The sequence below is a fragment of the Lichtheimia ornata genome, assembly GCF_029851405.1.
Source record: "Lichtheimia ornata isolate CBS 291.66 chromosome Unknown scaffold00105, whole genome shotgun sequence".
In the NCBI taxonomy this organism is placed as follows: domain Eukaryota; kingdom Fungi; phylum Mucoromycota; class Mucoromycetes; order Mucorales; family Lichtheimiaceae; genus Lichtheimia; species Lichtheimia ornata.
In genome coordinates, this window is record NW_026695425.1 from 21,119 (window position 1) to 47,769 (window position 26,651).

The 26,651-nt window shown below is 43.6% G+C and overlaps 8 protein-coding genes across 8 annotated transcripts; 2 read left to right on the top strand and 6 right to left on the bottom strand.

The window, feature by feature from the left end:
- Window positions 1-5,056: 5,056 nt before the first annotated feature.
- Window positions 5,057-7,588, bottom strand: O0I10_011940 (uncharacterized protein; the record flags this gene model as incomplete). The annotated part of the gene is made up of 10 exons (XM_058491897.1): window positions 5,057-5,438; window positions 5,493-5,763; window positions 5,824-5,910; window positions 5,977-6,071; window positions 6,122-6,579; window positions 6,628-6,846; window positions 6,906-7,049; window positions 7,109-7,127; window positions 7,176-7,327; window positions 7,388-7,588. The coding sequence occupies 10 exons, from the start codon at window positions 7,586-7,588 to the stop codon at window positions 5,057-5,059; spliced, it is 2,028 nt and encodes a 675-aa protein (XP_058337326.1).
- A 4,087-nt stretch (window positions 7,589-11,675) lies between these two features.
- Window positions 11,676-12,545, bottom strand: O0I10_011941 (uncharacterized protein; the record flags this gene model as incomplete). The annotated part of the gene is made up of 2 exons (XM_058491898.1): window positions 11,676-12,026; window positions 12,096-12,545. The coding sequence occupies 2 exons, from the start codon at window positions 12,543-12,545 to the stop codon at window positions 11,676-11,678; spliced, it is 801 nt and encodes a 266-aa protein (XP_058337327.1).
- A 359-nt stretch (window positions 12,546-12,904) lies between these two features.
- On the top strand, window positions 12,905-15,301 carry O0I10_011942 (uncharacterized protein; the record flags this gene model as incomplete). The annotated part of the gene is made up of 5 exons (XM_058491899.1): window positions 12,905-13,084; window positions 13,139-13,174; window positions 13,249-14,098; window positions 14,171-14,630; window positions 14,680-15,301. The coding sequence occupies 5 exons, from the start codon at window positions 12,905-12,907 to the stop codon at window positions 15,299-15,301; spliced, it is 2,148 nt and encodes a 715-aa protein (XP_058337328.1).
- Window positions 15,302-17,082: 1,781 nt separating this feature from the next.
- On the bottom strand, window positions 17,083-17,289 carry O0I10_011943 (uncharacterized protein; the record flags this gene model as incomplete). Its single annotated transcript, XM_058491900.1, has 1 exon — window positions 17,083-17,289. One exon carries the CDS (start codon window positions 17,287-17,289, stop codon window positions 17,083-17,085), a length of 207 nt encoding a protein of 68 aa, XP_058337329.1.
- A 322-nt stretch (window positions 17,290-17,611) lies between these two features.
- O0I10_011944 (uncharacterized protein) lies at window positions 17,612-18,176 on the top strand (the record flags this gene model as incomplete). Its single annotated transcript, XM_058491901.1, has 3 exons — window positions 17,612-17,874; window positions 17,941-18,026; window positions 18,085-18,176. The coding sequence occupies 3 exons, from the start codon at window positions 17,612-17,614 to the stop codon at window positions 18,174-18,176; spliced, it is 441 nt and encodes a 146-aa protein (XP_058337330.1).
- A 1,312-nt stretch (window positions 18,177-19,488) lies between these two features.
- Window positions 19,489-19,833, bottom strand: O0I10_011945 (uncharacterized protein; the record flags this gene model as incomplete). Its single annotated transcript, XM_058491902.1, has 1 exon — window positions 19,489-19,833. The coding sequence occupies one exon, from the start codon at window positions 19,831-19,833 to the stop codon at window positions 19,489-19,491; it is 345 nt and encodes a 114-aa protein (XP_058337331.1).
- Window positions 19,834-20,111: 278 nt separating this feature from the next.
- On the bottom strand, window positions 20,112-21,878 carry O0I10_011946 (uncharacterized protein; the record flags this gene model as incomplete). The annotated part of the gene is made up of 4 exons (XM_058491903.1): window positions 20,112-20,511; window positions 21,362-21,563; window positions 21,629-21,719; window positions 21,774-21,878. The coding sequence occupies 4 exons, from the start codon at window positions 21,876-21,878 to the stop codon at window positions 20,112-20,114; spliced, it is 798 nt and encodes a 265-aa protein (XP_058337332.1).
- A 3,088-nt stretch (window positions 21,879-24,966) lies between these two features.
- Window positions 24,967-25,619, bottom strand: O0I10_011947 (uncharacterized protein; the record flags this gene model as incomplete). Its single annotated transcript, XM_058491904.1, has 3 exons — window positions 24,967-25,297; window positions 25,356-25,417; window positions 25,485-25,619. The coding sequence occupies 3 exons, from the start codon at window positions 25,617-25,619 to the stop codon at window positions 24,967-24,969; spliced, it is 528 nt and encodes a 175-aa protein (XP_058337333.1).
- Window positions 25,620-26,651: the final 1,032 nt, after the last annotated feature.

The window sequence follows — 26,651 nt, forward strand, 5'->3', positions numbered from 1 at the left end:
AAGATAAGATAAAAGTATGGAGATAATAAGATAGTTGTATGTTGGTTATTTTATTGCTGTGGAATGCATGTATATGCATTAATACAAACCTATCTATCTTTTACTCCTTAATCCTAATCCACCGCCATATAAATAGCCTGAATACAGACATGGTAATAAAGACAACTATCTTTAGGTCTCACTGTACTTTCTTTGTTTTATCCTTTCTACTTCTCAAACGCGTACACAACATTTTTTACAGTGAATTCCTTTGTCACCATGTCCAACAACGAACAACCCCAAGAACAACATCCAAATGAGACCAACACCAACAACAACCAACGCGAGCGGCGTCAACGACGACAACGTGGAAGACGCGTACAAGAAGATATGGAAAGACTTTCAATTCATGATGATATGGAAGTTGATAATAACAATGAGCAGCGTGACAATTCTGACCCACAAAGGGAGGAAGCTGCAACACCTGATCAAGAGCAAACTTTCAATTCCACCCAAGAAAGGGAGGAATTTACAACCACAAAACACACGAATGACTCTCCTCTCACTGCATCCCTGAACACATTGCATAAATTAAAAATGCAAGCCGATCACAAGGACGCCCTTTTCCAGGAAGCAGTCATCAATGACAAACCTCAGGAAGAACAAGCCAATGCTATGAGAGCCGCTGAAAACGCTCAAGAGCAAGTAGACAAGTATCGTCGTCTTTGCAACAAAAAGTATCCCCTACACCCACAATTCCAAATACAAGTCAACACGATGGACATTGCTTCAAATTCAGAACAAGATGACAAGCAAAAAGACTCGCATATCGTACCAAAGGAACTACCAGCCTTACAAATTGTGGGCAATGAAAAATGGAACCCCATGCGCAAAATGCACCTGTCGACGGAGATGTTTTTAAGAGCATTTGTCAAGGAGCTACAGTCCTGCGGATTGAAACCAGAAGACCATTGGCAAAGATTGATGCCCAAATGCCTGGATGATACTCAAAGTCTTTGGTTGGACGACGTCTTGAGAGAGAACCCCGACTACACATGGGCTGCCATCAAACAAGCATTTATTGACAAGTTTGACACACCTGAACAAAAATTGATTAGCATGGAGGTTGTGTTGCACATGAGGCAAAAACCGGATGAAGACATTCGCACATACACCAAACGCTTTGTGCAACGCTCGATCGAAACCGGCTTGGACAAATACCATGTGCCCATGATAGTAGCACTCCTTTCATCATTGCAAAACAAGCATGTCATATATAACCTTGTTTCAACCAAGTTTGGTTCCTCTTTCATCAAGCAGTCCTTGGAGACCATCGCACATTACATATCCGGATTACATGTTCAAGGCAATAATTCATTCATCAACAACAAGCGAACGCATGAGGGATCGAGCACCTATGAACGCTCACCCATGAAACGTTCACGTAACCAAGACAACCCAAATTGCTTCCATTGTGGTCGTCTACGAGAAGACAGCAATCATCGCTGCAATGAATACTTGATCTATCATGGACGCAAACCCATGGCTCATTTACCCAAGGCCAAACCAATGGTCAATCGCTCAGCAGCCATTGTCGATGACGATGTGGATGATGGTTTGCCTTGTAAGTCCTATATAAAGAAACAAGATGAATGTGATGAAATGCTGATTCCAGTAACCATAGAGGGACAACGAATACACGCCCTTCTGGATGATGGTGCTACATTTTCAGCTATTAGTGATAAGTTTTGTCAAACGATTGGAATAAAGATCATACCTATTCATGGATACATACAATTGGCCTCACACGAGTCGAAGGTTAAACGCATCGGCATTACTGAACCACTCGACATTTGGTATAATGGTCGCAACATTCAACGCTCGTTCGAAGTGATGGATCTTGCACGCAACAAAAAAGCCAGTATCGGCAAAGACCTCTTCAATGCATTCGGCATAGGTTACACAGGCCTAGCCCATACACGGGATGATGCTTTAGAACAAAATGAGGAAGGCGAGTTTGATGATACACATACACCTCCAAATGTTCCCGCTTGTGGAGCACAAGAATATGCCACTTTTATGCAGGCGATACAACCAAGCTTAGACCGTAATGCAAAAATACCATCGAACACCTTTTGTCCCCTCTCTGAAGCCATCATCACCATACCTACACCTCCTGAGACGTATTGTTATCGTCGTCAATACACAATACCATATAACTTACAACCCGTCGTACAAGAAGCCATTGATAAATGGTTAGCAGATGACACTATAACCATCGTTCCCGCCAATGCTGATAATCGGTGGAACAATCCTATTACGTTAGCCCCCAAAAAAGATGATCAAGGCAAGAAAACAGGATACCGTCCATGCTTGGATCCTCGCCTGATTAATCAACATTTACACGATGATAACTACCCGATACCTTTAATCTCTACCATCTTTGACAAACTACAAGGAGCAATCGTTTATACTACACTTGACCTGGCTAGTGCGTTCCATCGATTCCCTATTCATCCAGATGATCAGCATAAAACGGCATTCACTGGACCCGATGGCACCAGGTATATGTTTAAAGGTTGTCCATTTGGCTTGAAACCCATTAGCTCCAAATTTCAACGTGTAATGGATCTCCTCTTTCATGATTTACCCTATGTCACCACCTTTGTCGATGACATTATCATATACTCTCACACGCACGAAGCACATACCCAACACGTTATCCATGTCGTTGATCGACTCACCCATGCAAATCTTATATTACAACCCAAAAAATGCTTTTTTATGCAAGCATGTGTCCATCTTTTGGGCTTTTACGTCAACCGCCATGGCCATAAACCAGACCCACGTAAGGTCACTAATGCTCAACAATGGCCAGTGCCACAAACCGCACGTGATGTGCAAGCTTACCTAGGCTTCATTAATTACTTCAGGGATTACATCCCCTACATTGCCGATATTACCAATCCACTAGACGAATTACGCAACACACCTGATATTCATGCTCATTGGAACGATTCACATACACGTGCATTCAATACCCTTAAATACGCCTTACTTAATGCCCCACTTCTCAGCTTCCCTAATATGCAAAAACGCTTCCATGTCGCTACCGATGCATCCAACGTCGGTATTGCTGCTGTACTCTATCAAAAGTATGACAACAAAAAACACATCATTTCATATATGGCACGCGCCCTTACCAAATCTGAACGAAACTACATGGTTACAAAAAAGGAGCTCCGAGCCATCATCTTTGCATTCAACAAGTTTCATAAATATCTCTGGGGCAATCGCTTCACTTTGTATACTGACCACAAGGCGCTTACATACTTGCACCAACAAAAAGACCTTAATTCAATGCTCACCAATTGGTTTGATACCATTTACCAATACAACTTTGACATAGTCCATATTGCTGGTCGTCTCAATGGCATGAGCGACTCCCTTTCGCGCCTTTTTCATTGCGGCACTCCTTCGGAGGGGGGAAGCAAAGATACAAACAACAAACATGTATACGAAGATTATCAGAGTGACGAGCCAGAGAAAATAAACAGAGCCGCTTCAATCATAAAAGACAATACCGTTGAGCCTCCACAAGAAGAAAAACAACAAATATTGAGCAACGCACATCTCCTTGGTCATTTCGGAGCAAATGCAATCATACAGACAATCCATAATAACGGCTTACATTGGAAGAACCTAAAAAAGGATGCCATTGACATGGTAATGTCATGCCCTCCATGTCAACGATTTAACATCGCCCAAAAGGGGTACCATCCATTGAGAACCATCTCCGCCACAGCACCAGGTGATCACTGGGCTCTCGACTTGGCTAATTATGAACCATCAAATCAAGGCAATAGTAATTTGCTTGTCATGGTAGATATGTGTACCAGGTTTTGCATTTTACGCCCATTGCCAAACAAAACAGCCGAAACGATCATCAATACTTTAATACTAATCTTTTGCGACTTCGGGTTACCGAGAATAATACAATCTGATAACGGCGGTGAATTCGTAAATGATTTAATGAAGAGATTCGCACGTGCATCAGGTTTCGAGCATCGCCTTGTCGCTCCTTATCACCCGAAGGCTAATGGCTCAGCCGAACGATGGGTGCAGAAAGCCACACTTTGCATAAAGAAGATGATAAAAGGTGCCACTAGTGAATGGGACAAATACGTACCCGCCGTGCAATTAGCAATCAACGCAAACGTGACATCACGTCATAAAACTCCACCCTTTACATTGATGTTTGCGAGACGACTTAATGACTTCAAAGATTACCGTAATGAACCACATACACAACCGCTTTCCGAAACTCAATTACGTCAACGCATCGACGAGATGAAATCCATAGTCTTTCCCGCCATCCAAGAATGCACAAAAACAATAACAAAGAAACAGGAGGCACAATTTAATCGTAAGCATAAAATGGTGCAGTATAAAATCAATGATCATGTAATGGCACGTGTCCCAGCACCTGCTGGCAAATTCGATCCTATATATAAAGGCCCATATAGAATAGTGAATGTCAATTCCAATAAGACATCATATGTATTAAAAGACTGTGAAGGTCAAATACTTCCACGCAACTACCCACCAGAACAGCTAAAACCGATTAAAGTGATGGAAGAAATACCAGCTGATGAGTTGTATGAAATAGAAGCCATAGTGGATCATAAGCCTCACAAGGGCAACTTTCTTTATCGCGTGAGATGGGCTGGTTATGAAGCAGAAGATGACACTTGGGAGCCCCCCGAACATTTCAGCGATACCTCGATCATCACCTCATATTGGAAACGACGTAATCCGTCTAAGACCCATACGCATAAAAAACGGCCCACACAACCCGATCATCAATCAAACACACATACTAAAAGATCACGATACGATTTACGCAGATGAACACAAACACCTTTCTTGACGGCTGAAGAGCCTGGAGGGGGGAAATGTGGAATGCATGTATATGCATTAATACAAACCTATCTATCTTTTACTCCTTAATCCTAATCCACCGCCATATAAATAGCCTGAATACAGACATGGTAATAAAGACAACTATCTTTAGGTCTCACTGTACTTTCTTTGTTTTATCCTTTCTACTTCTCAAACGCGTACACAACAGTGCCCAATGTATGCAGTGGAGGTCAAGAGCATCGGCCATAGACAACTCCAAGGTATCTTCTGTTATTGCTTCGAGATCCACTTCATCAAGTTCGTCAAAACGTACATGGCGACAATCTTGAAGCTCATGACCCCGATACGACCGTGCCAGTGGACCATGTAGGCAGCACACCTTGTACACCATTGAGCCTTGATTATGAGATGACACATGATTAACAATTGCTGGAAGGTAACATGGGTCCATTTTGGTCCGAAGATGGTCGTCTATTGGCACACCTACAAACTCGCCAACTTCGTATACTGGGATAGCTTGTACTAAGCTTTTTAGTCTGTTGATGTATATTAGCATCCATGGAGATGACGACCGTTGCCACGATACCTACCGCTTTTGGATTGCATGGACACTGTTGTTATAGGTGATAGCTGCAGCATCGCGAATAGCAACATGTCGCATAGCGATATCTTCGTCATCCTCAATATCGGAGGTTTCTTGCTCGCTGCCTATATCGGTACATGGCCGTATGCTAATATTTTCTTGGCAGGCGTCCAAAGTAAGGGAAGAGTAGTCATCATCTTGTACAAATGTGATGTCATCTTCGGAGGTGGGATCCACAATGAAACCAGGACGTCGAGTAGCAGGTTCATTTTTCGTACCTATGCCAAGGTATGTTAGTGGGTATTCTTGGTAAGTATATAAAAAAGCAAGTTACTTACGTTCCAAATAATCTTCAAAAGCTCCATCCGCGAAAACATCATCAAACCTTGCTAGATCATCCAATGAACCTGGCTCGGTGGTAAGGTCTATGACTTAATCCTCTGAACAATTAGCTATGATGCAACGTACGATGGCTGTGTGAATAGACAAACCTTCAGTATGTTGCGCATGGGAATCATCGCATCCATCCCATGAAGAATATTCATCACTGGATTCGCTATGCTGATCGACATCTTGTGACATGTTGCTAGGGATGAACAAGGAATTATATCTTGACTGCTCATTATCCGAGTACACGGAGATAATGGAACCAGGCTGCTTTCCGAAGTAGCTGAGTCAATTTCATTTTCATCGCTATTGTCATGGTTGTCTTCAGCGTCATCGGTATCGTAGAAAAGGTCCTCCGACTCATGGCTGCCATCACTTTCATATCCTTGGACGTAACCGTGATCCTCGAAAAAATCACCAACAAGGCCATTTGACGTAGGAGGATAATTTGTGTGTGGACCTTGACCATAAACCATGCGGTAAGGTGTTGTGTTGATAGGTTTTGACCACGTCGTATTCATGCTGTATACAACTTCGGAAAGACCTTCGCTCCAGTGAACACCTTCACGGCGATGATCGTGACACCATGCATTCAACTTCCGTTTTAACGTCTGGTTCCCACGCTCTATCAGACCTTGTGATTGTGGATGACGAGGCCTGCCTCTCACAAACGTGATCGTTGGCCACTTTTGCCTAAGCTTGGTGAGCTAGTACATGTTAGTAATCACTCAATGCTTAAGCCATTCTATGCTTACCATGTCAATAGCAGTGAATTCGCCACCATTATCACTTTGCAATTCTTTTGGTGGACCAACTTGGCAAAACAAATCGTGAAGCTTTTCCCCCACATCGGCAGCCCGTTTAGAAGGAAGCGCGTATGCCCATGAATACTTGGTGCGATGATCCCTGAGGTGTAATATATAACGCAGGTCACCGGATCGTGTGCGATTGCCCCCGTAATCAATCAAATCCATCTGAATAAAATACGCATGCATTAAGATGATGATACAAACTTTATCCACCACATGTATACCTGAAGTTTCGATAAGAATGACTTGACGTGTATTGCTCTTCCAGCGGTCTTAATAGGCTTCTTTGGTTTCATCATGGCGCAAGTGCTACAATGGTCAATTACCAAGGTAACAAATTGTGTAGGGCAATTAACAAATTCCTTGAGCTTCGTAAATGGGCATACGTTAGATTGAAGGAACATACCATTGAACCAATTCCATATACCTTATTTCTCATGGCATCCCTACGTCAATGTAATGTTTCCTCGTGTGCTCTTGCAATCATGTCATACAGCTGCTCGAGGATGGCAACAGTCTTCCCACTGTTTCTGTTACCAGATTTACGCACAAGAAATGTTTCCCCGCTTGATAGTTGCTTCAACATAAACGCATTACGCGCCCAATACGTAAAATTAGGACACCATATCTGCGTTGGCATCTCATTCTACACCCAAGCAAAAGTCTGTTAGTAAATCACGCCCATTATTATATACATCATACTCACATTGAGGACTCGTTTGATGTCTTCGTACATCGTCGAATCAATGAACGTCTTTTCCGTCTTGCCGGTATCGACCGTGCCAGTAGTTTCAGTAGAACCAGGTGAACGATTATCGAGATACTTGTCAACGAGAGAAGCAAACTTTTCTTTGGAAAGCCATGTGCGTTCGACACCAATGAAAAGGGATGGATCAGTACAAGTCATAGCGTGTGATAACAAGTGGGTATGAAAGTTAAAGTGGGTAAGAAAAGATGATCGAGGTGCTTAAAATTATTGCACGTTGCGAATGTCTTTTCCGGTATGCATATATACCTTTCCACCTCAAATACGAAGCTAAAGGAATATGCAACAGGTGCATTCACATGCCATTCATGATATCGAGCCAAGTCAAAAAAAGTGCATCAGCAAATAAAACATGTCCGTTGCACCATTATCTACTGCACATGTGATGGAAACAGAAGAAGTCACCTACAAAAACCCGCATGCAAATGTAATAACATGCTTTTGTATTGACACATGCACATACAAGATGTTGTCGTAGCTGTGATAAGAGCTGCTATACTACATTCCGCGCATAGCACGCATAGGATCCATGATTCCTTATATCATTCATGCTTCCTTATACGATGCATGGCATGGTGTAGCATCGTATTCTGGCGACGACGCATTGGTTGTAGCTACCACAGTTGTAAAAGTTTACGTACTTGACGCGGATGGATATATGCATGTGCTGTAGGCATCTGCAATCATAAATGTGCATCTATCCTTGGATGGTAAGGCTGACGCAAATGCAAAAGCAAGCGTTTACGTTATTCACGAAGATAATGTTTAACCTGGTAGGGGGCAATGTGGTGCACACGTATTTCAAGTGACACTGAGGTTATCGGTTAAACATTATCCATCATAACAATGCAAGCACAAGCGGACCTTTACATGCCACCCACTTTCAACCATATGTACGCATGATCCAATAGGACCACATTTGCATGCATCACCATATCCATCCTTTACGTCCTTCTCTAGCAGCATGTTATACACTCGATACTAGAGTTAGAATGTAAAGGCACTCGAGCATCGTCTTCAGAATAAACATCAATCTCAAAAAGACTTATCACTTTGTGTTTCTTCGCTTTTATTCCTATCTTCATCTTCGTATACTACCTTTTTTTCTCTTTGTTCATCACCCATATGCATGTGATGTATAGCCATCTGCAATAGTGAAGGTGTATGAATCCGTAGATTAGGACGCGTATGCATGCAATATAGGTATCTGCAAGGAAGTCCGTATGACACCCGTAGTTAAGGGCGACTTAGAAAAATTTCTCCGATTATGCAGCCCCCACTTGAAAATCGACTAAGTCAACACGCTCCTCCACCTCCAACAGCTCACTCTTCTTTACCTTCCTCTTTATTCTTCTTATACAACTACTCTGTTCACGCCTTCCACCACTTGTATACCTTCCTGTCACCCTTCAGCCTTCTCCATTGTCACCATTCACTCCATCTGGTACTGCCCATCTCCAAGCACCGGGTGTCCTTGGCGGGTTTCTTGTCACCGCACGTCCTTCTCAAACAACACTTTTTACAGCACTCGACACAACCCACGTGTCATACGCTTCTTCAGCACTACTGCAATGCACTTTACAAACACATGCTGTTCAACCTCATTCACTCCATCTTGTCGCCATCGACAAACGCCTTGTCACCAAAGCCTCACACAAGGTACCAACGTGCGTCAGGCCATACCCCAAATCGAGGTCATGGAAGGTTTCTTTGCAAGGTTGGTATCATGTTACATGAGGAAGTCTTTATTGGAGACGTCATTGGATTGGTAAGTGCTGGATGACAGGGAGGAGGTATGCACAAAGGTACTGTATTGGGGATATGATGATGGAGATGGATCCATTGGTGATGATGCGTGGTGACCCCGTTTTTTTCAACTCGTGTGTTTTATCCTCTAGCACTGAATGCTGCTATGGGAGGCTGTGGCTATATACAAGGGCATGCATGGGATGGACCCCAGCCAATTTATGGTGCATCATAGGATTAGAATAGTGTATGAATGAATAAAAGGGCCTTTATTAAAGTAAACATGAAAGTACGCTACGTTCATATAATGGTTTGCAATCGTGGACGTATATGGATTCGTAGATGATGAGGCGCATGCATGTGATGTATACACATCTGCAAACAATAATGGGTATGCATCCTGAGGTGATAGACTCTATGCATATGATACGTCGTTGACACCCAATTGTTGCTAAGTGTAAATTGCTTGGATACCGATGCAACGACTCTGGGTAGTGATTTTGATTGATTCTGTGCGTGGGTAACAGGATTAAAATCTATTATGGAAGCTGGGCAAGCAATAAAAATAATATGGGTATAGTACATGGGGGGTTGCAATACATCGTGGTCTAGGGACACGAAAACAACTAGTAAATTTGGTGATCCTCGAGATTTACTAGCTAATCCTTGAAATTTACTAGCTAATTTCAAGTACTTGAAAACGCCTAGTCGTTTTGGTGATCCTCGATTTTAGCGGATCCTCGATTTTGACGCTAACAATGCATACCCATTCACATGTACTACAACATTTGTCATTGTCCATTGTACAGGATTTCCAAGATGAACAGGAACATGAGGATAATGATTTTGTGGTTGAGGTATATGGTTTCGTGGGTGATGATGTTTTTTTCATGCATAATGATATATGAGTTCGTGGGTGATGGTTTTGGTTTCGTGGGCTACGCTTTTGGTTTCGTGGGTGATGGTATTAACTTGGTAGGTAGCGCTTTTTATTTCATACTCAGATTCATATGGTTTAGCGCTCGCGGATATTGGTTTCGTGGAGGATCATTTAATTTTCGCGGGTTGAGGGAAACGGTTCGTGGAGGAGTCTTTTAACAATGCGGAAGGCGAAGAGAGGTTTTCATACAAAAAAGGTCGAGTACAGCTCACTGGCTCCCCCCATTGTTAAAAGACTCCTCCACGAACCATTTCCCTCAACCCGCGAAAATTAAATGATCCTCCACGAAACCAATATCCGCGAGCGCTAAACCATATGAATCTGAGTACGAAATAAAAAGCGCTACCTACCAAGTTAATACCATCACCCACGAAACCAAAAGCGTAGCCCGCGAAACCAAAACCATCACCCACGAACTCATATATCATTATGCATGAAAAAAAATCATCTTCCAGGAAACCATATACCTCAACCACAAAATCATTATCCTCATGTTCCTGTTCATCTTGGAAATCCTGTATACATCATTGCCATCAAAATCACGATCATGAAGATACTAGCAGCTATCACAATAGAATAAGGGGTCACTCACTAAGAATGCTATATAGTATTCGGCTTCGAGCTATTAAAACCTTATATGATGAACGACCTGGCGATGTTATGCATAGAAATGCGAGTATAAAGATTTACAAGTGAAATGAATTGCGTCGTATAATATGTTTGAAAACATAAATCAAAGATTCATGCATAGTCGTGAACATATCGTATATGGCATAATGGACACGTTGCATGATAGACTCAAGAATTACAAAAATGGTGCGGGTATGATGGTCATATACACGTACACGTGACATGATGGATGCGTTGCATGACAGACTCAAGTGCAAAAATGGTGCGGGTATGGTGAGTAGTGCACGTGACATTATGGTGGGGATGGTAGAAAGGTGCTGTGTTTATGTAACTTTTATGTTATTGGCTGACCTGAGTATATGACTAGCATGCCTATTTTTTTGGTGCGGACGAGGTGGGATTTTGGTGCGGGCGTAGTAATTCCCCTCACGGAATAGTTGACGGGCAGCATTGATCTATAATTGTGAATAATAAGATAAGTACCATCATTGTATCAGCATTGTTTGTAATACCTCATCAGCCCCATTGCATCCACTGCAGCCTTTAGCTGCCTCAACGAAGCCGCTAACCTTTGAGACTTCGTACTGGATAACTTTCCACCGTGCTTCCAATGATTCAATGGAACGTACAGGACTACGATTATTAACTATCGAGCGCCAATGGTCATGGCCAGACTTCGAAAAGCCAGCTCTGTTTTGGCCGGTACCAATGGCAGGATTTTCGGAAATATGGACCCAGGCTTGACATAGAGACACTTCCTCGTTAAGTGACCAGGTCTGACCTCTTCCTACCCACGAAACCAAAAACCATCACCCACGAACTCACTTGTCATTAGCGACGAAAAAATAGTCATCACCCACGAAATCATTATCATCATGTTCCACTTCTTTTGGGAAATCCTGTACCTGTGGGTTAGTCTCTTCTATATTTCTTGACCAAAGAACGAGACCCGTGCTCCGTATCATCATGAGAGCGTTTGGGCAAAGACAAAGAATTTGCCAGCTTGATGATTTCTTCGAGCTTTGTTGGCAATCGATCTTCATTACCAAGCTTCGCACAAAATGACATCATCACCTTGTCCTGCAAACCACCTGGCAAAGAAAGCAAAAACAACATCGCAAGAACATCACAGTTGGACAAACCTGCTTCACGAACCAAGTTTTGGAAACGCATGCCATACTGCTGCATTGACTCCTTATCCTTCATGGCGCTGTTAAACACCTCAACGGCCGTCCTCACGCGGCTGCCTTGAGGCACGAATCGCTTGCGAACGACCCGACAAACATCATCTCAATTGAGGTCCTTGCCAGTGAGCTCACTCTCATACCATACCTCATATTCATGATCGAAAGAGAGCTTGAGCCAATGGGACCATTCAGTATCAGGGTTGGACTTGTTCGTCTCGAGAATTTTCTTGAAATAGCTCAAGAACGCATCCACACTCATGAATGGCTTCTCGACACCAGTGCAATCAGTAACGCCTTTGACAGCTAACTCGGGCATCTGGCGAGTAGTCATGGTACTCTTCTCTTTTACGAGCTCAGCTGAAGACTGCAGCGCTTTGAGACAGGCGTCCACAATGGCAATTTCATCAACCAAGTCCTTTTGCTGCAAGGACAGTTTTTTCAACTCATCCCTATTGCGAGGTTGCCCCGACAAAGCAGTCTGCTTCATCACTAGTTCACCTAGTTGGGAACGCAACTTCTCAAGAGTTTGAGGTCCCGCAACCATAGGATCAGCGTAGCAAGAAGCTGCAGAACCGGTCAGCTCAACGCCTGCCATAGGCTGAGGTTTAGAGCCAGCAGAGCTACGCTCATCATCAGGGTCAAGAGAAACAACTGAATCCCTACGGCGGGGTGGTGGGAGGGTTGTTGTTGTTGTAGGACATTTCCGGACTTAGGACATATCGCGATATGTCCTAGGACATTTCAGTCTTCGGTGTAGGTACCGAAACATCCTAGGACATGTTGGTCATATATATACCCCTTTGCATCACTGTAGGAAGCGATGGCAGCGGATGACAGAATTAGATTAGAAAAAAGCAGCATCGCTGTGATTGGGATTTTGGGATATAATAAAATCGGCAGTTGATCTTTATACTGCGCAGCTTGTGTATACTGTTCTTTTTTTTTCTACCTACTATGGGAAAAACATCTATTGCAAGAAAGCGATCCAACAACGTGCCATTCAAATGCACCAAGTGTAAACAGTGGTTCAATTGTACTGGTAATGGACGAGCGAATCAGTCAGCTCATTACCTCCATTGCAACCCAACAACTACCCCCCTTATTCGTGTTCCTGAAAATAACGATGTGAACAATGTAAGCACGTGTTATGAATGGCAATTTCACTAGGATCTCATTCAAAATTGCTAGCGTGATCCCATCAACGAACAACAGCTCAGTGGGCAGGTTAGGCGGAGAAATGTGATTGATCCTTTGAAGTGCTACCAGTATTAACTAACGTCTAACACCACCATGTACAGTTAGTGGAAGAAAACATGTCGCCTGTTCTTGCTGCATCCATTTTTAACGATGAGAGTGATGCCATCATGGATTGCGATTACGTGTCTGTTGGTGGAATGTCGGATGGGGATTATCAGCAACCACCAAGACCAACACCAGCACCAGTACCAGCACACCATGACGGTCACAATCAAGCCATGGATGTTGTGGATGAAAACTTTGCCGGTCCAGAGATTCGTTTTGACGATAATGAGACGACAAGTAATCGTGCTGTGGAGTACTCGATGCGGCTTTTTCATGTGGCGAAAAGACGTGGCCTATCGAGAGATGGCTATAACGAGATGATGACACTTTTCAACATGTTCATCAAAGGAGACGACGATACTACTCCTGGACCTCTCATGTCGTATTTCAAAACCAATAGTGCATACAACAACGCTATGGGGGTGGAGCCTGTATCATATGATGCTTGCCCAAGAGGATGCATGATGTATTATGGTGATGAAGCTATCCAGCGTTGTGGCCACTGCGGTGAAATGCGATGTGATGAGAGTGGTAAACCTCGTTCTCGAGTACAATACCTGCCACTCATCCGTCAACTTGCACGTCTACTCTATGATCCTGAAACCCGTGAGCTTCTTCGTTACCGCCATGAACGTGAATTACCAGCACAGGATTCGACGTATCAAGACCGAGCTTTATCATTGCTGGATCTCGATGAAGAAGAAAGAGACAAGGCAGAAACAGAGTGCGACTGTGAACATCGCGTAAACTACTTATTGGCTTGTCGTCATATGCTTCCACTTGACCAAAGTGCCCAAGTGCAAGTAGATATGGTGCACTGTAGATGGCACCTTGAAAAGCAAAATAGTAAGCTATATATAGGTCATGTCATGAACCATTGTTTATATGTATATATATATAATGTGTGATTTGCTGTAGTGCATGTTGATACGCTACCGCTCGACGATGGTGTTGAGCGTGCTGTTGACGAAAACTTCAGTACTGCTATGAACGATATCGCCGACCTTTACGAAACTTTACCCGATAGCCAGCAACGTACTGATCTCATCGAAGCCTTGCGCAATCTCATGGAGTCATTCAAACCACTAGATGACAAGCTTCGTTTTCCTAAAGATGTTGTAACGAAGGGCCGCAAAAAGAATCTAAAAGGATCCAGAGATCCATCTAGATTTGAAATAGCTGAAAAGGAAGAAATGGCAAAGGAGAAGGCCAAATCCAAAGAAGATGCAAAAAAGGTGGATGAATCGCATACTGTTTGTGATAAGAAGAGCGATAGCATGGAGCAGCAAGGCAAAAAACGTTCAACCCAATATGCCGACCCTGAGGATCTATGGCCAAAACCTACGAACTATCACAAGCCAAGGATGGATGTTCCAGAGTAAGTGATCTAATTAAGCTAAAGCAAACAACTCACAATATCATAATAGATGGGTGCAAAGTATAATCACTGTCAAGGCTGATGGTTGCTGCGGTTGGAGAGCCCTTGCTGCACAAGTCCATGGCAACGAAAACGAGTATTTGAAGATAAAGGAAGCAATACTACTAGCGGCTGAATCAGATGCTGACGTTTACAAGAAATACATCACCTTCGGTGATAAAGAGTACGACTACATGATGGCAAGATTGTCATATGGTCTTACTCCTGAAACAGAAGCATTCGTTGGCGATTGGTGTGAGGAGGCGTATTGGGTCGATGCCAATACAATGGCTCAAGTAGCTGCTGACGCTTTCGGATACCCAGTAGCTGTATATCAAACAGTAACTCAGGTTGGGATAACCCCGGAATTGCCAAAGCTATTTTTGCCTCTTGATCCCCCCGTGCGCGGTACCTTACACAAACCATTGATCTTGCATCTAGTGGGTAAACACTACTACTCACTTATCATCAAACCTACAATCCGAATCGAATGGCCCCCGGTTCCTCACTGGCATGGTGAATCTTGGATTGAAAGAAAAGTACCACAAAGCTACAAATCATCATGGAGGCACCTACACAACAAGAAAGCTAAACCAGGAACAACATCCTATCATCCTGGCATCCTTAGTTAATGCTGTTCCTGAATACCCAACACGCACAATCATGTACAACCCATAGTTAAACCAAAATTATTGATGAATTTATCCTGATTATTATGATACTATGCTACAAAATACAATGCTTTCGAATAAACCTCATATACATAAAAGACTCAAGAAGTGCAAAAATGGTGCGGGTATGATGGTCATATACACGTACAGGATTTCCCAAAAGAAGTGGAACATGATGATAATGATTTCGTGGGTGATGACTATTTTTTCGTGGCTAATGACAAGTGAGTTCGTGGGTGATGGTTTTTGGTTTCGTGGGTAGCGCCTTTTGGTTTCCTGCGTAGCGCCTTTTGAATTCGTGGGTGACGCTTTTGGTTTCGTGGGCGGGGCTTTTTATTTCGTGGAGGATGACTTTAATTTTCGCGCAGGATGACTTTAATGTCCGTGGGCAACAATGGGGAAGAAAGCGGAGAGCCGTTTGCATACAAAAAAGGGGGAAGGTAACAGCGAACGAGGCGTTCCTTTCTTTACTTTGTCGAACTCAAGACGTGTCCCGTTTACGTTTTCTCAACGATTCTATCCAACACCTTGCATCAATCAGCACCTCTTATGCAATGGTGACCAGCAATGAAGTGCATGAAGTGTATGAAGGTAGCAAAGGCAATCAGGAAGTTTGGGAAAGACGTGCTGTTTTGTTTGCCTTGTTAACGCACCCCTTTTCTCTTCTCTTCTTATGGATTACAACAAGCAAGCAACAATGGCATTACACACATTGACCACGGCATAGTATTAAAAGGTAGTGGGACAGAGTTACGTGGAAGGCGACTAGTACAGTTGACGAGTGAATTGGACACTACAGTGTAGCAGCATATCAAAGCACCTTGTTGCACGATTAGCAACAAGACATACACGACCTATCAGCATCATACGAAACGAGGTTACAGTACTGCATATATAGAATCATACATTTGGATGTTGGATGGCAATAAATGGGATGGATCGAATTTACTACCAGAGCTTATGATACATGACGGCATGTACGATGATGCATGCATGACCAATACACAAGCTGAAAAACGGCTAGACTACACGATAACAACGAGCATTTTGGATGTTGGAGGGTGATGGACTTCAAGAGCATCAAATGATGAGGGGAAATAAAGTGGATATATACACATGATGATCATCCATGCACTGAAATGTTGGAAAAAGGTTGAACTATCGAAGGTGCTGGCTGATCACTACCCTATAAGCAATACACATGAATGCTTTCCCACAAACATGAGGGTACAAATACAAGTGGTATACAAGGCTTGTGAGAAGTACTCTTTTTCTCTTATTCCATACTTGATGCCTCGTCGATATATATCCATTGACCCTGACTCTTGTGATACCGCTTCTCTTTATTCCGATGACAGTCATTCGTTGATACAGCTCCAAATGCAACTGGGAAATGCACTTCAACGTTGCGGTGTGTTCACTATTATTGATTGAATGAGATTATACATACATTGACTTTGGGCCTGTCTAGCTTTTGATCGACCAAGCAATGATCAACAGGTTCCAACTAGCAGAGAAAACAACATTTTTGACGACATAGATGAGGATCAAGTTGTGCCTACTTGAATTGTACCCATACTATAAAATGCACATACATATAATCCTACAATTAATATGCCAATTGCCGGCTTTATCTACAAGGTTGGCACCAATTGGTCTTCTCGCTCTCGGTCATTGCCAGTTCCAATGTATGATGGCATCTCGTGTGGTACTACCCTTACTTCCGATGAAGTATCTATTTGCTACCATATTAATGTGCGTCGCTTTAGTTGTAAGATGTAAAGACCTTCTTCTGCCTCTGATTCGAGCAGCCCATATTCCTCGTCGTCAGAGGATACCGTCAAATCGATCACTTCCTCATCGTCAGAGGATATAGTCAAATCAATGACTGTTTCATCCGAGTCGTCTTCAGGGTTATAGAGTACTGTATCAGCGTCGCTGCTTGACATTGGAAAGAGATGAAGGTTTTAGTGGCACTTACTTGTCTCTTTTTAGGCTGTCTTGTGTACTACGTATTCCATATGGTGCTGGATGCTTTAACCTTTCTGGTTCATTGGTACCTCTTATGTTTCGCCCAACACAATTGCTCATATCCAAAACTACACGTAATCATTCTTGTGGGAAAAGCACACATAAGTTAGCTACGCTTGGTATTATGCTGCCCTAGTTTTGAAGTGGTGAAACATCGATACGGCCTTCCGCTGTTACACCAGAGTCCAACACAAATAAAAGGTGCCTTTTCCTTTTCACGAAACTCTCTCTCTTTCAACTATGTTTCCATTTATTATGCATTCCAACTATTACGCAAAATCGAATGGTCGACAATGCTTGCAATGTGATGCAAAAGGCAAGACGTCATCTTCGATGGCAATACACTTGCTTGATTACATTACGTCCATCCAAACGCGCAATGAAGAGATCTTTCACGACGTCTTTGCGATAGAAGTGAAAAAGCCTCATGCCAGCAGCGGTCAGCAGCTGCTCAACGACAAGTGCAAGCTGGCATTGGAAATGAAAAAGAGCTACCGGTTGCTGTAAGTCTTTTCGTTTGGTATCTTTTGAATCTTTTTTTGTATTTTTGTTGACATTTCTACGTTCAGCCCTCGCGACCTCCCTAAGGGTGACTGCATGACATCCTCGCAAGCCTCGTACGCGAGGGACAATTATGCCGTTTACCGCTTGGAAGGTAAGCTTCCACATGACTACCATGGGTGGCCATCTAATCGGCTGTTCACATTCAATAGCAGCGACAAGACCTGAGGGTGAGGTGAAAAGCCTCATGCCAGCAGCGCCCAGCAGCTGCTCAATGACCGTTGCAAGCTGGCTTTGGAGATGAAGAAGATGTTGGATGCCATGGTGGAAGGTAAGGATGCTACATCACATAATGGCCCTGTTACTAAAGTGTGATAAAAATAGGCCACAAATGCACCACCTTCAAGATGGAGCTGGTATCAGCAATCAGAAGCGGTGCTCTCCTGTTGTTCGTGGCCTGCTTGTAGGAGGTAAAGAAATTCACATCACATAATGGACGTTACTAAAGCGTGAAAAAACAAGGCCAATGAGTGTACTACCTACAAGAGCGAGACGTGTCCGAGGCAGCGTACACCTTAACGCTGCTAACCATATCCAAGCTCAGCAAGAGCAGATCGTAGAACTCAACCGGAAAAGCGCGGCCAGAGAAGATCAATTAAAAAAATGGTCGCCCTTATCAAACATCGCGATGATGGTGATCACGGAGGGTTTTACCGGACAATAAAAAAGAACGCGCTGTTCAATATTTATGGCAGCTTCAAAACATTATGTGTGGTTCTCAAAGGTGTATCATTGATGGTATTAAAGGCGTCCCCTATTGCTGTTGGTTTCTGCTTCTAATCTCTTCCAAATAAAGACGTGCTCCAGCACGCACATGATCTTGGTACATGCTTGTAACACATCTCGCCCTCATGGCATATAGCATCGTAATGCTCGTAGTTCTTGTTTGCCTCATCGGCAAAAACGAACCTGCTGCGTCTATGAACGCAGCGGAGTCCAAGGGAAGTATTGCTCTGGAAGCAAACGAGCAAAGATTCAGGGTCGGGTGGCCTTGGCTTGAGCTCACTATAGGCTTATGTCAGTTGTTGTAAAGCGATGTAGTGCAACCCCGTTAAATCCCCCCACTTTTCAACTTAGAGAAATTCCCCACTTTTCTTCCGCCAGCCTACTTTTTTTTTTACATCGCACCTTCCCATTGGCAAAAGTTGGACCCTACCTACCGATCTACGACATGGACGTAATAGATCTATTCCAGATGAGTGCATTCGACTTTACACGGCTTCGATCTGAGCGATTGTGACGAATTGGCAAACACATGGGGCGATCCCAACTTACGCTACCTATTATACAGCACACCTCGGGCCTACCACACACACTTTCACAGCCTTGCCACCTTCACCAAAGGTAGTATTATGATCAGTGGATATTTTTCAACAAGGGAACCCGTTATCGTCCAAAAAGTCGCGTGTTGTTGTCGACTTTTTCGTTTACTTTATTCGTGGAGCCAATATACAGTATCGTTTGTACACCAACAAAAGCTAAGTAATTATACAAGATACGCTAAGGGAACGAGTGATCTGGAGGAAGAGGAAAAGGATAATGATACGATTTATTTTCTAGTTCGATTTCTTTTGCGTGGGTGTTGTGGCGAGCCTAGCGTTTGGTGGTAGTATACGAGCTTGATCGAGTTCAGATTGAAGATTGTCCAGTTTGCCAATAATATCAAGAAGTTTTGCATCATTAAATGATCCTTGATCGAGTGTACGTTCGAACCTGTTGATTTGGGACTTGATGGTATCACGAGGATTATCCATGGAAGTATTATCGTTGGTGTCATTGGTAGTGGTGGAAGCGGATTGAGAGACATTGTTGGCATTCGAGCTCGCGATGCAGATGGAGAAAGAGAAGGAGTTGAAGGGGTTGAGATCAATCGTGACCCTTTTAGGCTGATGGATCACCATTAACGACGTAAGATGTATTCCAACGTGCGAGAAGGAACATGTGCTTGCATGCCTTGTTATTAAACTTGTAAGCTAGACATGAGCATGTCATCACTTTTGTGGTATCAGAGCTGTCGTATCCAATAAGCGACCTTTAAGAAGATGGATACTATAGATGAGAATCATAAAGCTTGGCTCGAGGATAAAAGATATAGCTTACCGTAAAACGGATACCATCAAGTGCAAAACTATTGACAAGGTATGCATTTGTATCCGCTGTACTCGGTTGAATCATACAGCTAAGTTGCATGTCGGTCAGCGTCATTAGCCAAGTCATTGGCTTGTTTCCTCTTCTGTAGCATATGCCTCTGTTGGTTGGTCAATGCACCGTTGCGTGCTGCACGTTGCTTGATGATGGCCACCATATCGAGCTCGACTTCTTCAACAAGGGTATAGATTAGAAAATCTACACGTCTTGGGTATTTGCGTTGCAAATAAACGGTCTTGAGCTGATTGTGCCATGACTCCACATAATTGTTCGTCAACATGTTGGTATATACTTCAGGATGATAGCACCTTGCCCACCTTGGATACTTATCCTCAGCCATCCATTGCTTCTCAAAGTAATCCACAAACAAAGACTGGTGCACTGCCCATGTTTTCTTGAAGGCTTCCCGTCTCTTGAAAAACTCCTCACGGCTTTTGCTCCCACATCAATGCTTTGAGCTCCCTCACGATCTTTTGCATCTCAAGGTGCTTGCGTTCCATCTTGTTCTTCGCTCTTCCCCATTCCACTGCTTTATCCACAAGCTGGTTCATCCAGGCACGGCCATGCCATGCGCAGTACCGATACGGCACTGCCTCCCCAAACAGCACGGATCGCCTTCACTTCACCTTGGTCACAGTCGATGGTGATGATCTTGGTGATGCATTCATGTCAGCAATTGATTGGAGCCACTTTGTCACAGGATCAGCAGATCGATCATTGCGAAAAGGTATGCAACAGGGATACCACGATCAGCAAGCTCATGTCGAACAATGATCGTATATAGCAATGCGTTGGCATGGGAATCCATATGATGCGTAGCATCCATTGACCAGGTGACACCTTGAAACAATTCATTTCTTTGCCATGTCGAACAAAGCTCAAATCCATAACAAGAGCCACCTGTCTCAGCAATACGCCATACAGTATACTCACGAGATTCCAAATCATCCAACCAGCGAGCAACTGAAAGAGCATCATCCTTATCCTTTTAAAAAAGTTCATTATGCCACTTGCGATATATATAGGTGATCGCTTCAGTACGCAGTTGAGCATCGGGTATGTTGTACGGGCATAGATAACATCTCCCCGTTGAACCACATCCGAATTTGACGCCGAGTGATACCATGGCCATTCCTCAACATATGCAAGATGTCATTGGCCGTACATTTTTTGTTGTCACGATATGCTCGATATCCTCAGCATCTCCAGGGGTATGGGTGTCATGATCTGGCTTTCTTTCTCCACATACGCAATCTCTGGTGTTCCTTCATAAAGTCGAACAATATAAGTGCCTTGCAGCCATTCTTTTTCGATCGCGGGCGTACAATGTTGCGTCGATCAATGGTGTCATCATCTGGTTTGTAAGCTCGTATGCGTTTCTCATTGGCACGGTGGCATTCGTAATATTGACTTTCTCGAACACGGAATTCAAGTGCACGATGTTTCTTCCCCGTAGAGTGGTCATCACGATCGGTTTCACCAGCTAATGCAGCATTACATACATTATGCATCTACTAGGGTGTTTCATATACGTTGTCCTACACTTACCTGAGCCTGCCTTTTGCTCGTAGTTCCACACCTCTCCATTGCAAGCGATAGCCCGTAGTGCCGTAGTCCTTGATATTGGAGGCATCGATTTCTATATACCCCTTATTTCGAGCTTAATTTCAAGGTCTGCCTTTGTTGCCTCAACTTCAGCTTCGACTTGTTCATTCACGCCATTACTGTCTTGGTCCCAATTGACCGACATGGACTCAGATTCGGAATCGCTAATGAGGTTGACGACTTCAGGGGACATTGTAGAACACAAAGAGTAAACAATTCGAATGCAGAAAACTTCACGACAACATAGCCACTGTCCACTTTATATACAGCCAACATCGTCTTAATATCATCTTACACCCCAATCCATCCTCAAACCCAAATTGCAAGGCCAACATATAAGCGTTTCAATATATATACCGTATTGAACAATAGTCAAACATAAGGGTAGCCTATTAAGGTAGAAACGATACTGTATATTGGCTCCACGAATAAAGTAAACGAAAAAAGTCGACAACAACACGCGTCTTTTGGACGATAACGGGTTCCCTTGTTGAAAAATATCCACTGATCATAATACTACCTTTGGCGAAGGTGGCAAGGCTGTGAAAGTGTGTGTGGTAGGCCCAAGAGGCGTGCTATATAATAGGTAGCATAAGTTGAGATCGCCCCATGTGTTTCATAATTCGTCACAATCGCTCAGATCGAAGCCGTGTAAAGTCGAATGCACTCATCTGGAATAGATCTATTACGTCCATGTCGTAGATCGGTAGGTAGGGTCCAACTTTCACAATGGGAAGGTGCGATGTAAAAAAAAAAGTAGGCTGGCGGAAGAAAAGGAATTTCTCTAAGTTGAAAAGTGGGGGGATTTAACGGGGTTGGATGTAGTGTCCTCGCGTCTATCAACTCACCCAAGGGTTGCGGGAAGAATGGCTGGAGATTGGGACATGTTTGATTGTGGTAAACATTTCTCTAATTTTCGCCTTTCTTTATATAGTTAGCGTAATCTACAGTCCAACAGTGTCCCCTTCCACAAGTCAACTTTGTGTACGCATTCAGTGGCAGTTTAGCAAAAGAGCTCACATGCGATGAGTGTTTCAACAATATCGTAGCGTGCAACATTTCATGGCCCCAATTCACCCACACATCTGTGTTTGTTTATACAACTTGCAGGACCCACAAACTTGACCAAGATCGCAATCCCCTGCATTGCGTGATGCCACAAACATGGCCGCTCTTGGAAGGAAAGAGCATCCGTATACGGAGAAGTATCACTTCCGCTCACATTACCCACCAAGAGTATAAAATACAGGGTAATAGGTGCCCGACTTTAAAAATGTCACTCCCAATCCCACAATCCATTGTGTAAGGTCTCTTTTATGTAATTTATTGCACCTGAAAACCTAACAATGTTTCTGTATAGTGAAGCTACTCCTGATCAATTGGTGGCTGTCCTTGTTCGTGCCCTTTCCTGGCGATCTCGATGAGGACACCGATGTAGAGGTGTTACTGAAACATGCTATGGACTTCATCGTCAACAACTGTGATTCGCCGATATTGAAACTGGTGTTGTTCGTTACAGGTCGCTTGACCAAAATTTATACTGGAAAGCGTGTGTGCTGCTGGTGGTGAGCTCACCTTCAAAAGCCAGCAGATATAATTGATGAAAAGGAAAATAATCGCAAGCTTCCGAAAGATAAATGTGCAAAGGAATCCAAGTAGGTAAGGATAGGGAAGCAATAGGGGCGAGTTTGACGATGCAGAGCTAAAGCTATGCTATTATCTTCATTAGGAACGTGTAATTGGTTTCTCGGTTTCCTTTTTTTGGTCAAATGAATAAACACATAATGGATCCACAATTCCTAGTATCTGGGTGTGCTCATGTACCGATCTTTCAGCTTTTAACATAGTACACAATCGCCAGCTTCACGCAAGGATTCTCACCATCCATAAACGCACGCCAACAGCTCCAACACGTCGATCACAAGCATGCTCACCTCCATATCATCTCCACCCCCATCATCATCTCCCGTATCACTGCCTTGACCAAATTCCAGCGTCTCTTTCAAACGAAGGTTGGAAATGATAACATCAACAAGTAGCTTTATGGCCAACTTCAAGAATGGATCGAATACTACAACAATAATGCATGTATCCCACTCAATGCGCGACGTCAACGCCAATGATGGATGGATAAAGTAGCTGACAATAACCCTTTCCCTTGTCGTTGTATTTGTTGTACTCGTGTGCCTTAATTGATTTGTTGAAGGGTGTCTTGATAATCATCCGTGTATGTCAAAGTGAAACGTACCTTCATTCTCATTATATATCGTGTGAATCATTATCTCTGCTGTATGGTATCTCGTATCGGCTCCAAGGATCGAAGCATGAGGTGTGTTGTTGGAGTCTATAAAAAAGCTTGGCTTACTGTGAAAGGTGATAACGTTACCTGCACCATGCCAATCCAGCGTTTACTGCCAACAATGTGGAACCGATTGACCCGATGACTTGGGGCGAACACAACATGCGTCGAATTGGAAGGTGCTCAGCAGATTGTAGAGTGGTTCAGATTGTTGGAGAAGCAATGAGGAGAGTACGAGCAAAGAGGTGTCCATGAAAAAGCGCAACTTGAAGATTTTCACAGCGGGGCCGAGGGCTGACGGATTCCAAGGCTAATTCGGCATGACATGTCACCACCCAAAGCCTACACAGCTTCATACAACAGTGTACGTCAATCGCCAAGACATCAGCAACGTTGGCTAGAGATAAACTACATGGAGCAGCATCACGTTTGTCAACACAATGTAGTTGGGCATCGACAGCGACATCCTTTCTCTTTTCAATCGTTGTTGTCAAGCCGATACAATACGCAGATAACCAAACCATATCGCACATGCATGTACACAGCGTTGGCGAACTTACATATGAGTAGGAATACCCGGCCACAGCTAAAGGTGTGAATGATGAATAGTTTCGATACATAAAGACATGAAAGCATATATATTGATACAAGCAGTGAAAGTACGTGGTATATGAAATGATTAAAAATAAGGGCATACAAAGAAAAGGCATACAAGCAAAAAAAGAGTAAAGAGCATACAAAGAAAAGGAGTGGCAGGGCATACAAAAAAGAGCGTAGAAAGGAAAGGAGTGGGACGGATGAGGATTTATTCGTCAGCGGGGAATGATTGGCGGATGCATAATGAACACATGCTTCTCAAGTAACTCTGCTAAGAGCACTTTCAAAACGCACGCCCACACCTTCAATAAGGTGACCTATCCAATCGCTTTCGACTCATGGTCTGTAGAACATCATGGAATAAGCATGTAGCCGGATTCCCGCTTTAACTACGACGAAGGAAGAAAGCTTTGCGGTTCATGGCCACGACTTGCAACCTGACTTCGATAGCATTGGCTATCTCGGCAGGTGCACTGTCGAAGCCATAGAACATGGTTGCTTCAGAACGGATACTCTTAAGCACCATTTGCACAAAGCCTGCGAATTCGGTCGACGTGGTAACCGAACCCATGCTCTTCATCTTGTGAGCAACAAGGCCACCAGCCGAAATCGCCACAAGAATGCACGTGTCAGGGTGGGGATTTTCCCCAATGGCACGCCTTCTGTGGGATTCACGAGGCTTTAATGGATAGCTCCTGTTGGCATCACTCACGAAACTACAATGGCAGTGATATGAGTACCTTGATCTATTACTATTCAATAAATTACACTTACGCAGCCTCCCTGATGAACACACAGCCTTCATGCACATCAGCGTAGGCATATCTGAGATATGACTGTACTCTTCAACGGGCACGTTTTCCCTCATCTGCTGATGGCTCAGGAGGAAAGCTTTGCATCCACCGGAAAGTGAGGCGTGCATTTTCGCGCAGCCAGTTGTGCAACGTGGTCTGATGGCTTAAACTCATGCACCACTCGATCTGCAGCCACTTCATCCAAAACATCCTCCACGGGCGGCAAAAGGATGTTGATCCACATAACCAAAAAGGAAGTAGACCAACTCATCATTGAAAGCACCACGTGGCTTTCTACCCCGCTTAAGAGGCTTTGCTGTTCCTCTCAAGCGGTAACGCTTCAAAGCTGAGCGAAGCGCTGATGACCTCGATATTGCCAGCGTCAGCTGCCTGCCTGGCGGCGATAGCCACGATCAATCACATTGCTGACGTTGGTGCAGCAAACGCTTGGTCCGTTGTTTTGGTATAAGGACCACGCTTTTTCTTTTTTGGGCGTTCTTGCATCGCCTGGTCATCTATCATCAGCCGAAAATAAATACTATGTACAGCTTCTTAACCTTTCCAACTTACTATCAGCTTCATTACTAGCTTGATTGCTAGCTTGATTGCTAGCATGGTTGCCTTCTTCAGCCCCTCCATCGGACACAATATCCATAATGCTCGACCTATACATACATAACGTTAAGAACGCGTTATGCTACACGTATAAAATACTAACTACTAGTAAAGCTGCTTGTCGCCGGAAGTTTGATTTGTTTCATTCACATCATCAGCATCAGCGGCTCGGGTTGCGAGCAGTTCTCGGGTAGGCCATGGCGGCCAAGTTCAATATAGATACAGGATTTCCAAGATGAACAGAACAGCGAGATACGATTCGCGGCGCGAGCCTTCGCTGTTTTTTTCGTGCATAATCATATATGAGTCTCGTGGCGAATTTTGCTTGGCGGGCTACTTTTGGTTTCAAGTGGGTGACGGTATTAACTTCGCGGGTAGCGTTTTTTATTTCGTACCAGATTCATATGGCGCTTAGCGCTCGCGGATATTGGTTTCGTGGAGGATCATTTAATTTTCGTGGAGGATCATTTAATTTTCGCGCAGGATGGACTTTTCGCGGTTTGCGGGAAATGGTTCGCGGAGGAGTCTTTGAACAATGGGGGGTCTAGCGAGCTGTACTCGACCTTTTTTGTATGAAAACCTCTCTTCGCCTTCCCCATTGTTCAAAGACTACGGGTTGTAAGTTATATGGTATTGTGTATTGACGACGATAACACATGTC